We start from the raw sequence: 14,387 nt of genomic DNA on the forward strand, positions 1-14,387 counted from the left end.
GCACTGCGCTGGGTGCAAGATAGGGCCCTGAAACATACCGAGGCCTTTAGCGTAGATAATTATTTACTGTACGCGTAGCCACAACACCAGATTTGCTATTAATGGTCATATTGTTGTACCTAGCCTAAGGACTTGCTCATCGAAAAGAAATTCTTATGTATCGAGCCATAACAAACTGGAATAAGTTACCCCTGAGTATTCGGTTAATTTAATATCATCATCATCATCAAATTTTATTACAGACTCAAGGTCCAAATCACCCACAACAACACATAAATGCATATCCATAAACGCACATGCATACACACCTACCTACACATGTAATAAAAACAAACAAAATTTAAAAAAGAAAGAAAATTATTGTTCTACCAGGAGACAATTATACCAGTGTTTCCACATACGGGATTGGTAACGTGTAGTGCTTAGACATATGTCAGTTATGCCCATTATTATTTCATTTTGTGACCCATTAAGCCGACACATAAATTTAAACATTAGGTTTCTTAAAACAGCATGAAAGGTTCTCACTCTTGCAACCACAAACATCTCACTTGCACTACACCATCTTGGTCTTGTGAGTTATATTCTCATTGCATCATTATATGCTACTTTCAATTTTAAAAGACTTGCCTTTTTATAGTTTGACCACAAGTGCGCAGTATACAACGGTGTGCAATATGCTTTGAACAGAGATATCTTTACACCAGCCGTACATGCCCTAAATTTACGTAAGAGACTATTGGCTTGTGCATACATCATGCGACATTGCCTGTAAATATCTTCATCATCTGTCATTTTATCAGTGATAAAATGACCAAGGTATTTCACCTTATTACAGACACTAAGTGTATTATTAGCCAATTTAAAATCAGGGTAGTTCAAACCATTATCATCTTTAGTTCTACTGATCATGACGACACTCTTATTGGCGTTATATTTAATATCATGTTCCACACCATACATCGACCAGATTGTAAGAAGCTGATGTAATCCAGCACTACTTGGGCTAAAAATCACAAGGTCGTCAGCATACATAATATGGTTCACTACTGAATTACCAATCATGCACCCAGTATTACAGGCTCTCAACTTCCTGGACAGGTCATCCACATGAAGATTAAAAAGAGCCGGTGACAAAATACCCCCTTGTCTGACTCCATTACCAACCAATATGAATCATCTTTCAAAAAAGTATATGAAGAGGCATCTATCTGGCACGCAGATGAAAGATTGAATACCGGAAAGTAACTGTATTAGTCTTGGACGATCCTTAAACTGGTTTTAAGAATATTATTACTATACTATTATTTTATAATAGTTTTTCTATAAAACAGGTTTGTTCTATGCGAAAAGGTTCTGATTTTCTGGGTTATTTATAATGTGATAGTTCCTGAGTGAGACTGTTTGTTTGATCTCTTGATTTAAGGGAAATGTACATGCGTGTATATACGAGGGTGTACACCTGCATGTGTTTGTATTTGGGCGTGATAAGTGTATTGCACATCGATGTTATTTTACATATATTCTTGTAATCAGCTAAACAAACAATAAACTATAAGCATATCACAGAAAGACATGAGTATGAGAACAACAACTGCTGTAAGAGATGTTTTCATCTGGACTACATGACCAGAAACTATGAAGATATTTCTGTGACAAAAAAAACACCTCAAATAATACATATTGATTTTACCATCAGAGTTGTCTTAATTTCCACAGAAGGAAGAGTTGTGGTGGTGAGGAAGAGGAAGAGACACTGTCCGTCTGTGTCCAAAGTTTCATCCTTTCATACTGGGACCAGTGTGGTTCATCTGCTGGGCGGCAGACACCCAATCACAGCTGCACTGTAGGAAGTAAGATACATTTTATTATGCAGCAGAATCAGAGGTCAACATTTCAAAGGCCCGGTGGCTCAGTGGTCAGCACTTCTGCCTCACAGCAAGTTGGCACTCACCGGTCTGGGCAGGGCCTTCTTATTTCTGTGTGGAATTTGCATGTTGCATGTGCTCTGGTTTCCTCCCACCATAAAGACATGCATGCTGGGTTATTAGGACTACACTTGAAAATTAGCTATCTGGCGAACACTGGCGCATTTGTCCTGATAAAATAAAATCAATAAAAAATAAATATAACTGCTTTGGTGTTGGTAGACAATGATAAATTATGACGATCAGATAAACTGAATTTGGTTCAGTGCAAAATAATGCTGTCATAGACACTTTGCATATTAAATTGTGAATTGCAAAATCCATATTTAAATTGGGGCGCCCAGATAGCTCAGTTGGTAGAGCGGGTGCCCATATATAGAGGTTTACACTTCGACACAGCGGGCCCAGGTTCGACTCCGACCTGCGGCCCTTTGCTGCATGTCATTCCCCCTCTCTTTCCCCCTTCATGTCTTCAGCAGTCATTTCAAAAATAAAGGCCCAAAATACCCCAAAAATAATCTTTAAATAAAAAAATCCATATTTAAAATGAATGACAAAATTGAAAATGAAATTGAATACAAAATATACAAACTGAATTGAGGATTGCATTGAAACTTTGCAAATTAAATTAAATTAAATTTGTATATAAAAATATACAAACTGAATTGAGGATTGCATTGAAACTTTGCAAATTAAATTAAATTAAATTTGTATATAAAAATATACAAACTGAATTGAGGATTGCATTGAAACTTTGCAAATTAAATTGGCAATTGCAAAATACATTGAGATTTAAATGAAGAGGCCAAAAAACTTCCATAGCAGGCAAGCAAATCCACTTAATATGACTATCAGATAAACTGAATTTGGCTCAGTGCAAAATATTGCTGTCATAGACACTTGTGACTTAACTCGTGTTGTGTACCTTTTCCCTCTTATTTTTAACGTTTGGTACTAAAGAACGAACACCAAAGTCAGTTTAAGACAAAACAAAGTACATTTGTGAAGCCTTTAACAAGTCTGAATGCTTGTTTTGTTTCTCCCATTTGAATAAAGTTTTATGGAAAGTTTCACTTGAAAGTAAGATCCGTCTGAAGAGGAAATGTGAACGTGTGGTTGAAGGAACTGATCAAACAGGAAGTGGAACCATACTCAACAGGATCTACATTGAGCTCTACATCTCAGAGGGACAGAGCGAGGACGTTAATACCCAACATGAGGTGAGGCAGCTTGAGACAATGTCCAAGATGGAGGCTATCCATGACTCTAAAATCAAGTGCCGCGACATCTTTAAAGCCTTACCTGGACAACCGAAACACATCAGAGTCGTTCTGACGATTGGCGTCGCTGGCGTTGGAAAAACTTTCTCGGTGCAGAAGTTCTGTCTGGACTGGGCAGAGGGTTTGGAAAACCAAGATATCACGTTGGTGATACCGCTTTCGTTCAGGGAGCTGAACTTGATCAAAGATGTGCAGTACAGTCTTCTTGAGCTGCTTCATGTTTTCCATCCAACATTACAGAAGCTCACAGCAGAGCAGCTCGCTGGCTGTAAAGCTCTCTTCATCTTTGACGGCCTGGATGAAAGCAGAATTTCCCTGGATTTCAACAACAACGAGCATGTGTCTGACATCACACAAAAGTCATCAATCAACGTGCTGTTGACCAACCTCATCGAGGGGAAGCTGCTTCCCTCTGCGCTCGTCTGGATAACTTCCCGACCTGCGGCAGCCAATCAGATCCCTGCTGCGTGTGTTGACAGGGTAACAGAAGTACGAGGCTTCGCTGATACCCAGAAGGAGGAGTACTTTAGAAAGAGAGTCCGTGATGAAGAGCTGTCCAGCAGAATCATCTCCCACATCAAGACATCCAGGAGCCTCCACATCATGTGTCGGATCCCAGTGTTCTGCTGGATCACTGCTACAGTTCTGGACCACATGTTGACTACAGACCAGATAGGAGAGCTGCCCAAGACCCTGACTGACATGTACTCACACTTCCTGCTGGTTCAGACAAAGAGGAAGAAGCACAAGTATGCTGAGGGACATGAGACGAGTCCACAGGAGCTGACAGAGGCTGACAGGGAAGTTCTTCTGAAGCTGGGGAGGCTGGCGTTTGAACAACTGCAGAATGGAAACATCATGTTTTACCAAGAAGACATCGAGCACTGTGGTCTGGAGGTCACAGAGGCCTCTGTGTACTCAGGAGTTTGTACACAGATCTTTAAAAGAGAGACTGTGATCTTCACGAAAACAGTCTACTGCTTCGTTCATCTGAGCATTCAGGAGTTTCTTGCTGCGGTCTACATTTTTCATTGTCACACAAACAGGGATTACGAGACACTGGAGTCATTTCTGGGGAAAGCATGGGGTAGGTATCGTAGCTGTGACCCATCTTTGGAAACGTTCCTGAGGAAAGCCATGGATGAATCCCTGAAGAGCAAAAATGGCCATCTGGACCTGTTTGTCCGCTTCCTGCATGGCCTTTCACTTGAGTTGAATCAGAGACTCTTAGGAGGACTTTTAGGTCAGACAGAGAACAGTCCAGAAAGCATCCAGAGAGTAATCCACAATCTAAAGGAGATGAGCACCTACGACATCTCTCCCGACATAAGCATCAACGTCTTCCACTGTGTGATGGAGATGAATGACAGCTCAGTACATCAGGAGATCCAAAAGTACCTGAAGTCAGAGAATAAGTCAGAGACACAACTCACGGAGATCCATTGCTCAGCTCTGGCTTTCATGCTGCAGATGTCAGACGAAGTTCTTGATGTACTAGACATGAAGGCATACAGGACGTCAGAGGAGGGGCGACTTAGACTACTCCCAGCTGTCAGAAATTGCAGAATGGCTCGGTAAGTCCAGGGCCCGTATTCACAAACTGTTACCACTCCCAACTTGTGAAATACTGACGCTTGGTAAGTGGCTCTCAGAGACAGTTACTGACGCACAAAGCACCCTTATGGTCTGTTTGGAACACTCCAGACAGAGCAGCCGCCATGTTGAAAGATGCTGTAGTATTAACGGTTGCGAGTAGTATATAAGATTGAAGGTCTGCATAAGCAGACAGGTTGGGGAATGATGGATGTGTCAAACAACTCAGGACTTTGACTCAGGAGACAACCATATTTAGCAAACATCTTATTCTAGGATTTCCTAGTTCTCAGTTATGAATAGGCACGTACAACTAACAGAATGGTCTTTTAAGAGCTGCTATATACATTTTACGAAGTATTTTATACACTGTCCTTTAAGTCTTAGCATTAGTTTCATAATGACCACTTCACTATTAAATCTGCAGACTTTCCTGTGGGCGACTTTTTGATACTCACTGTGAAGTTTTGGCCTCGGCTCTTAAGTCCAATCCCTCCCATTTGAGAGAGTTGGACCTGAGTGACAACAAGCTGCAGGATTCAGGGGTGAAGCTGCTGTCTGCTGGACTGGAGAGTCCACACTGTAGACTGAAGAGTCTCAGGTCAGTTAGCTTAATTTACATAATCATATCATGTATATTTATATAAATATATATAAATTGGTCCAGTTTTCTGCAACTTGGCACTTGTAGATTTCACATACAGTTGCCATTTTGTGTTTGATTTAGACCACTTAGTCCATTTATTCATGCAACATTTTGTGTAATAACTTTTCCATGGCCCACTTACTTTCAGAAGTCAGGATTTATATATAAATATCTGTATTCTGACTGAACTAGGCTTCCCCAGTCTTGTTAGCTGCACACTCTATTTGTTATTTTTTCAGATTAAGTGACTGCTGGCTGTCAGAGAGCTGCTGTTCTTCTCTGGCCTCAGCGCTGAAATGCAACCACTCCCCTCTGAGAGAGCTGGACCTGAGTAACAACAAACTGCAGGATACAGGAGTGAAGCTGCTGTCTGCTGGACTGGAAAGTCCACTTTGTAGGCTGGAGACTCTCAGGTCAGACAACCCCTCTTTGGTTCTGTCCTGAAATGAACATAACAGAAAAGTTGTGAACAAACATCAAGCCTATTGTTCTGATCCACACCGACCAGCCTGTATTCTAGTTTAGCAATACCTTTATGACAGGACGTGGTATGTTGTGATTATGCGTCCGTGTCCCGATCCAGCTAATTAACGAAGTGAACCATTGCTTTTATAAAGGGTCATCAAGTATGGCAATATGAAAGTTACAGTAACATTCCAATTTTAATAGATTTTTATTAATAAGTAATCATGTTTACAATAAAATAGGCCCTCCTTGGCTGGTTGCCCACACATACTGAGATGCTTGATATGGAACACAATGCAGGTATCGTTAGCCTTCAGTAAAAGCTAGCAGAGACTTTAAGCACAGAATTTAAGCTAAAGAAAGTCACACAATAACAAAAGCAAACTAACTGATGGAGGTGACGGTAGAGTCTAGTGACTTTGAAGAGAGCAGAGATAACATCTTAAGTTCCCCATCGTAAAGGAATGTCTGACAGAAAGGTAAAGCTCTGAAAATATTCTAAATATAGCTTAACTTAACTTAAAAGGTACACTTTGCCAATTTTAAACCAGTTCTGAGTCGTGGCAGTGTGTGCCCCTCTGTGGCACCAGCTATCAGTTTGTTACTCTGTTTTTTCTCAGACGCAGAATGATATTCATTGTGCAAAGGAATTAGTAGTCACAGCCGTGACATGTAGATATTATATCACAGATATGAATCACTTAGATAGCTTGATTTGAGCTAACCATTTTAAAGCATGCGTTATTTCATAGCAATCATGAGCTGGAGTTTTACAACTTACACATTCTGTAGCAAAAGAAATTACACTTCCTAATTCTCAACCTGTTTACAAAATGTAATTAGAGAACCTATACCTCCACTGAGAAAAGAGTGAAAATATTCAATAAATTTAATTAAAACGTATTAACATTTTGTTGACATGCACTATCCACCAGAGGTGGGAGAAAGCCAAACAAGTGCAAGTCGCAAGCAAGTCTCAAGTCACTGTGGTGAAAATCAAGCAAGTCACAAGTGAAGTCATACAATCTGAAGTAGGTTAAAATTATGGTTCGCTGTCTAGCTAATTTTTAACCAGCCGATTAATTAGCTAAAATGAGCCATGACATTAATAAAAAGTCATGTCCTTTCGAGTCATCTGTCTCAAGTCTAAGTCTCAAGTCTTAAACACAAATCGAAGTCAAGTCTAAAGTCCTCAGATTTGAGTCAGACTCGAGTCAAGTTGTGCGACTCGATGCCCCCACCTCTGCAGCCAACTAAGAAACACACAGACTGCATGTAAACATTGTTTGTTTAAATCTGGATTCTTAAGCAAGGACATGTTTTTTTCTTCAGTTTGAAGCACTGCAGTTTGACAGAGAGCAGCTGTTCTTCTCTGGCTTCGGTTCTCAAGTCCAACACCTCCCACCTGAGAGAGCTGGACCTGAGTTACAACAAGCTACAGGATTCAGGAGTGAAGCTGCTCTCTGCTGGACTGGAGAGTCAATACTGTAGCTTGGAGACTCTACGGTCAGAAACATTTAGTTTTGTGTGTTTCTTATGATTTAAACATGCAGTTTTATGCATTTTAAAATCCTCCATGGCTGTGGTAAGATTATAAAATATTGACCAATTTCTATATGACTGTTTTCTCTAACTACGTACATGTTTTGCTATTTTTTCAGACTAAGTTTCTGCAGTTTGTTAAAGAGCAGCTGTAGTTTCTTAAACTCAGCGCTGCAGTCAAACCCCTCCCATCTGAGGGAGCTGGACCTGAGTGACAATAAGCTGCAGGATTCAGGAGTAAAGCTGCTTTCTGCTGGACTGGAGAGTCCACACTGGAGATTGGAGACTCTCAGGTAGCCTACTTGATCTGACAAGAACAATCACAATGTTTGTTTACAATAACTTCTGGGTAGAAAACTCCTGCGTCCTATAGGGGTGGAAAAAATATCGATACAGCAATATAACGCTGTCCTTCATGCCATACAAGAATCACTTAGAATAGATTTCCCTGCTCCCAGCGTGGCTACTTCATGGTTCGTCGCAGTGGCGCTCAACAAATGAATGAGGGAAACTTGAACATAAGTTAACTAGCCTAAAGAGGAATAGGTTTTTTTAACAGGATGATAGACAGCAGTTTGAGGTAAATAACAGATGCCCCAGCCACGTTCAAAGTCTGGACCCTTTTTACGGGCATTTTGTATTCATAGTTTGATGGATATTGTGATGGATCATTAAAGAATCGTGTAGCAATATATTGATCATTGCAGAATTGCCGTATAGTAATATTATTGGTATCGTGAGCCATGTATGGTATCGTATCGTGAAGTACCCTTTGATTCCCTCCCCTTGCGTCCCGTACCAAAATTTAACTTCGCTGAGAAACGGGGATGACGAACAACTGGATATACTCTCATCTCATTTATCTAAAATGCATGTTTGATGAACCCTTTGACTAACATACCTGTTGGGCCACAGACAAAAAAAAATGACACCACCCAAACTAGCACTCAGTCTGACCGGCGGTGAAATGTTGCTGTTCCTAAAGGCCGGGACACACAGGGCCGAAAATCGGCCGTTGGACAGTCTGGCGAGGTCACTGACTCGAGTCTGTTCGGTGTGTCCCGTGCCGTCGTCAGTTTGGGGGGGGCTGTCGGCGTTCATTTTGGCCGACCTGACATGTTCAGTCGGCGGCAGGGCAGTCGGGACTCACCCAGAAATGGCGAGCAGAATGAGCGTGACTAGAGTCTCTCAAAATCTGATGAAAATCTTTTAAACTGACCTTTGTCGATCTGAAATGAAGACAGATTCAGCAACTGCACGGTCTATTTCCCTCTTAAAATGTTTTCAGAAACACGTTTCAGTTAACTATTTTAGTACAATATGAGATATCGTATTCTGAACGAGCCGCCATGACAGTCTGGCTTTGAATTTCCGTAGTAAACAAACCCACGTGACGCGTTCGTTCAATCAGCTGGAGATGTATTACGTCTCGTTTCTTTGGTGTGTTCTTTGGCACTTTTTGGACCAACACGGGGAGACTGATCAGTCCGACTGGCTTTTCTGTCGACGGTCGGCCATCTGGCTGATGTGTCCTGACTTTAAGACTAGATTTATCTACATGGAGGTGAAGTTTTTGATAGCACGATGGCACAATGATTCAGTCTTTAGTTCTTATTTATTTATTTAGCCAAAGGTTAGGTGTTAGCCACTGAAAGTTGTTGTGATTTTTGGTATTCTTTGACCTTGTTGTGCTTTTCCCTACAGGGTGACTTAAACCTTGACTGCAGCGGAGAGCTTTGAAAGATGTGAGTACCAACAAAGAGCCCTCAAGCTTTGAATTATTATATGATGGAATCTGGACTCTAAAGTCTCAGATTATATTTGATTCATATATGATGTGTTGTCACCCAGACGACTAGCAATGTATGCTCATAATAAGTTATGGATTTTAAAAAGTTATCATCTCTTAGATCATATATAAATCCATACATTGTGTGCAAGGTTGTAATTGCAGGCCAGTAAAGCCTTTATGATTCACTACATACTCTATATTTAGGTCGGATTGCATTCTCACCTCAAGGCGCTGACACACCAACCCGATGATCGGCCGTCGGACAGTCTGACGAGGTCGGTGACTCGAGTCTGTTCGGTGTGTTCCGTTTCGTCGTCAGTCGGAGGAGCCATCGGCCTTCATTTGGGCCGATTTCACATGTTGAATCGGAAAGCGGGCAGTCGGACTCAATGACCAATTACCGGAAATGACGAGCGGGATGAGTGTGACGAACGCCTCTCAAAATCTGACGAAAATCTTTTAAACTGACCTTTGTTGATCTGAAATGAAGACAGATTCAGCAACTGCACGGCCTATTTCTCTCTTAAAATGTTCTCAGAAACACGTTTCGGTGAACTATTTTAGTAAAATACGAGATTGTATTCTGAACAAGCCGCTATGACAGTCAGACCGCTGCCGGTTTTCATTTTTTGGGCGACAATACAGATTAGCGGCGCCTGCTGTTTTGGAGATGTATTACATGCAACACGTACACTCAAGTCGGCATCGCTTCAGTGTGTTCCGAGGCGCATTTTTGACCAACTCAGGGAGGCAGTCCTTTTCTGCCAACGGTCGATCGTCGGGTTGGTGTGTCAGAGCCTTAAAGTGAACCAAACTCTAGTAGCACTTGGAAGCAAACAGACACCCCATTTTCAAGCGGACCACAGTTCGGTTGTTTGGGCCGCACCAGAGTTTGAATGAGCTTACACACCGCCGCAAACGAACCGGACTATCCAACGAAACGCTCCAGAGATCGGTTAAAATGGACCAAACTGCTGAGGTGTAAAAACAACCTTACACCCTAAAGAGAAGACTTTAAAGAGCAATGTAACATCCTGTTGTATTAGTTTGAACATGTTCTCTTCACATAAAAACAAATGCACTCTACAAGTTACAAGTTACACTACACAAGATCTTTAAAGGAACACGCTGACTTATTGGGACTTATAAGTCACCGTATCTTATTCACCGTATCCCCCAGAGTTAGAGAAGTCCATACATACCCTTCTCATCTCCGTGTGTGTCGTAACTCTGTCTGACACCCCCCACAGCTAGCCTTGCTTAGCACAGATCCTGGAGGTAACCGGCTACATCTAGCCTACTGCTCCCAATAAGTGACAAAATAACGCCAACATGTTCCTATTTCCATGTTGTGATTTGTAGAGTCACAGCGTGTACAAATAACAAGGTCACATGACACACAGCCGTCTTCTAATCGTATACATACCGGGAACTATATTCTCAGAAGGCAAAGCACTGCTACTTGGGCGGAGTGATTTGCTCGCAGCACCTGAGAAGCCCCGTGGTGAGGAGTCATAACTCAAATCTGTCAAGTCAAGTCAACAAGTCAAACATGAAATGTAAACAAATATCGGTAAAGAAAATGCCCAACAGTCAATTTCCGGTCTACTAGGGCTGCACAATAAATCAGTTGTTTTTATTGTCATAAACAGATTTTTTTGTGTTAATTGAAAGAAAATATCAGTATAAAACTACACTTAAAAATGTAACAATCATTCTTTTTATTAGTGTTCCCATTTATACTCAATTCAAGGTTAAATTTACTCAATGAAAGAAAGTTGGAAATTATTTCCTTTCATTTGTTTTAAATTCAACAAGCAAGTTTTTAAGTTTTTAGTATTTAATTGGAAAACAGAAAACTGTTTTTTAGTTTGGTAGCATTGTTATATTCAACAAGGTTATGGCATATTTTCCTCATACTGTGCAGCCCTACGGTCTACGACACTGAAAAGAAGCTTCAGATCTCTAGTTGGTCTCTTTGGCAGTTCACCGTCTCACCGTGTGTGTCTCCGACTCTCTCTGTAGGTTTGGTTTCTGCTGCTCTCTGCCGACACAACTCCCAATATCTTACCATCCGACAGTAGTTCTGAGAGAATTAGAATCTCTTCATGCACCTTTATAGTGTGTCTGTGTGTGTATGTCTGTGTGTGTGTGTATGTGTGTGTGTGTGTGTGTGTGTGTGTGTGTGTGTGTGTACTTGTGTGTATATGTGTGTGTGTCTCCGACTCTCTCTGTAGGTTTGGTTTCAGCTGCTCTCTGCCGACACAACTCCCAATATCTAACCATCCGACAGTAGTTCTGAGAGAATTAGAATCTCTTCATGCACCTTTATAGTGAGTGTGTGTGTGTGTGTGTGTGTGTGTGTGTGTGTGTGTGTGTGTGTGTGTGTGTGTGTGTGTGTGTGTGTGTGTGTGTGTGTGTGTGTGTGAAGGATGTGGTTAGCTTAGCTGAGCATAAAGACAGGAAGCAGGTGACTCATTTCTGATATGAACGGTCTGTCTCCTCTCCCAGAATGACTGCAGAAGAGACACAACGTTAAAGTAAATTCCACCACAAACCTCTCTCTCATCTTTGTCTGATGAACATGTGTTGCTCTTTTTTTTATAATTTTATATTTTAGACTACTTCTACTCCACTGCATCTCAAAGTGAAATATTGTACATTTTACCTTGATTGTTTTCTACTTATTTTTCCCCAGAGAGCCTCCTGAAATATTACTTTGTTCTATTTTTTAACATTAAATGCCATTTATGTACTTTGGTATTGTCGTGCGCCTGTTTTTATTAATTATTGCTGTTATTCTGTGAGAATTCACAGATCCAGTGTCTCTTTTTTAATCTTCCCCTTAACGTTACCGCCATCAAGCCGCAATGATTTGTCGCGAATGAATGCCGCCGAATCTGTCGAGTCGTCTTTTAGCAGTGCGTCAAGTGCAACTAGGGTGACCAGACGTCCCGAAATCCAAGCAGTTGTTCCGAATCCCGAATCCTGCCCTAATTGTCCCGAAAATTAGAGCAAAGTCTCAAGAGCAGACTCTCGAGTAGTTATAGTCTGATTGAACATTAAAAACTGTTCATGGTGGTTTTTAACTGAGTAAAAAATCATGAACTCAGGCTGAGTTGCATTTTCAGGTTTACAAGACAAGAAAGTTGTTGAGTTTCTGATTAAAAGTAATACATAATTTTGGTGCGGAGTTTTGGAATCCATGTTACCAGGCAGCCACGAGAAGCAGTGATTTGATTGGATGCTGCTGATGTTAAAGAGCAGACATGACAGACAGTTGGACGGAGTTTTGAAATTCATGTTACACCCTCCCACCTCCAGTCTTGTCCCGAATTTTACCCATTCTCATCTGGTCACCCTAAGTGCAACGTATATTGCCATCCAATTAGATTGAATTCAGTATTGATGACGCGAAAAATAATAACAGTAACTCCACTGAAATTATTTGAAACTAAAGTAAAGAGCCAATTTTTTTACATGTAAGGAGTAGAAAGTGCCGATATTCGTGATAAAAATGTAAGTCGGCACAAAAATGAATAGTATAGTAAAGTAAAAATATCTGTAAAATCTACTTGAGTAGAGTAAAGAAGTATTTGTACTTCGTTACTTCCCATCTCTGCTTTTCTTTTGACATTAAATGCCATTTTTGCACATTTATGTACTTTGGTATTGTCATGTACGCCATGTCTTTATTAATGAACACACTGTGAAATAAAATACACATTAACCTAAGTTCTTACTCTGTGTCTCCGCATTATCTCTTGGTATTTGTCCAATATATGTTTCAAAGAAAGAAAAAAAAGCTGTTTTAAGCATGTTATTCATCAAAATACATATTGATTCTCTTTCCTGTAAAACATGTAAATGTTTTTGATGACTGATTTGACTTCAGGGTGAATAAATATACATTTCTATTACGATAAGATAAAGCATTATCCTGGGGGGAAACATTGTGAAGCAGTTGCAGCATGGGCGATTTTAGACCCTTTTTAGGGAGGCTCAAGGCCCCCTAAATTTCATCTCAGCCCCCCTAAAAATTATAATAATAAAAAACATTATTTTCTTTTTTTAAAATAAATTTTAGTGCTTCATGTGACAGTTTGAGAACTTGTCTGTTAGTGACAGAGGACAAACAATTACAGGTTCAAAGGGCTGGAAACAGGCTTAATATCCTGTGTGTCTGTCTCTGAGGCTACGCACCTGTTATGATTTAGAAGATGTTATGTGTACTTCTGTATTTGTCTTGATTGTCTTCATTGTTGTACAGCTTTGATGTTAATATTTTGGTAAAAATTAAGACCCCAGGAAGAATAGCTGCTGCTTAATGGAGTAGCTAATGAGGATCTAAATAATAAACAAACAAATAAACCCAGAAATCTTTTCAATAAATTTCAATACATTTCTTAGCCAATCAGAGGTGGTTGTGCCAGACTCCCTCCTTTGGCTGAGTCTCTATCTAATCCGTCAGAGGGAGAGCAGGAGTGTGGTTGTTTAACGTCAGTAGTCCCCAGAGAAGAAGTTGGTCATTTCATGGCGCAGATTATAACCCAAATTGAAACGTAAACTGAAATTGCCAAATGTTAGAACATTGTGTCAAACTGGTCGTTATTACTGTGACTTATAAAGTGTCAGGTTTAGTTCCATCATAGCGTCAAAAAACTTTAGCTGACATTGTTGTTCAGTAGCTCAGAGATGATCGGCTTATGAAATTACTGATTTAACACTTTTGCAAGGCACTGTATCTGTGTCACATTGTAAGTATGTGACACACCTTAAGGATCTGATCCTAGAATCGCCCCTGAGTCAGTCCCTCCAGAAAAACACGATTATGGGGCCGCATATTTTCACTTTCGGCGCATAAATTGCCGATTTCCGCGCAAAATATGCGGGGCTTGCATGATTTCATAATCCCTGCATTTTCATTGCAAAAAAAGTCCCATAATATATCTTAGCTGAAAGTTGAAAAATGTTGCGTTTACTTCACACAAGAGCAGCCATTTTCCCCTGTTGCCATGGGAACGTTATGAAGTGACGTAGTTACGCGACGTGAACATCATCGAAAAGAAGGGTGTTGGGGGGGGGGATCACTTTTTTTCTGTTTTTTATCAAACCGCAGTTTTTACAAGTTCCCGCAATTT

At 40.6% G+C, this 14,387-nt stretch overlaps 1 protein-coding gene across 3 annotated transcripts in view; it reads left to right on the forward strand.

The window, feature by feature from the left end:
• LOC120573446 (NLR family CARD domain-containing protein 3-like) overlaps positions 1–12,981 on the forward strand; it is a 15,461-nt gene extending 2,480 nt beyond the window's left edge. Inside the window, exons 3-10 of one of the 3 annotated variants that reach the window (XM_039823171.1) lie at positions 1,720–1,853; positions 2,985–4,782; positions 5,229–5,402; positions 5,687–5,860; positions 7,245–7,418; positions 7,574–7,747; positions 9,159–9,199; positions 11,272–12,981. In XM_039823171.1, the coding sequence (XP_039679105.1) occupies positions 1,720–1,853; positions 2,985–4,782; positions 5,229–5,402; positions 5,687–5,860; positions 7,245–7,418; positions 7,574–7,747; positions 9,159–9,168 (2,638 nt within the window). In that variant the 3' untranslated portion in view covers positions 9,169–9,199; positions 11,272–12,981. Of the gene's footprint in view, positions 1–1,719; positions 1,854–2,984; positions 4,783–5,228; positions 5,403–5,686; positions 5,861–7,244; positions 7,419–7,573; positions 7,748–9,158; positions 9,200–9,450; positions 9,590–11,271 lie in introns of those variants that run through there. The other 2 variants (XM_039823172.1, XM_039823173.1) reach the window with 2 other exon arrangements.
• Positions 12,982–14,387: the final 1,406 nt, after the last annotated feature.

Source organism: Perca fluviatilis, chromosome 14 (genome assembly GCF_010015445.1).
Source record: "Perca fluviatilis chromosome 14, GENO_Pfluv_1.0, whole genome shotgun sequence".
Classification (NCBI taxonomy): domain Eukaryota; kingdom Metazoa; phylum Chordata; class Actinopteri; order Perciformes; family Percidae; genus Perca; species Perca fluviatilis.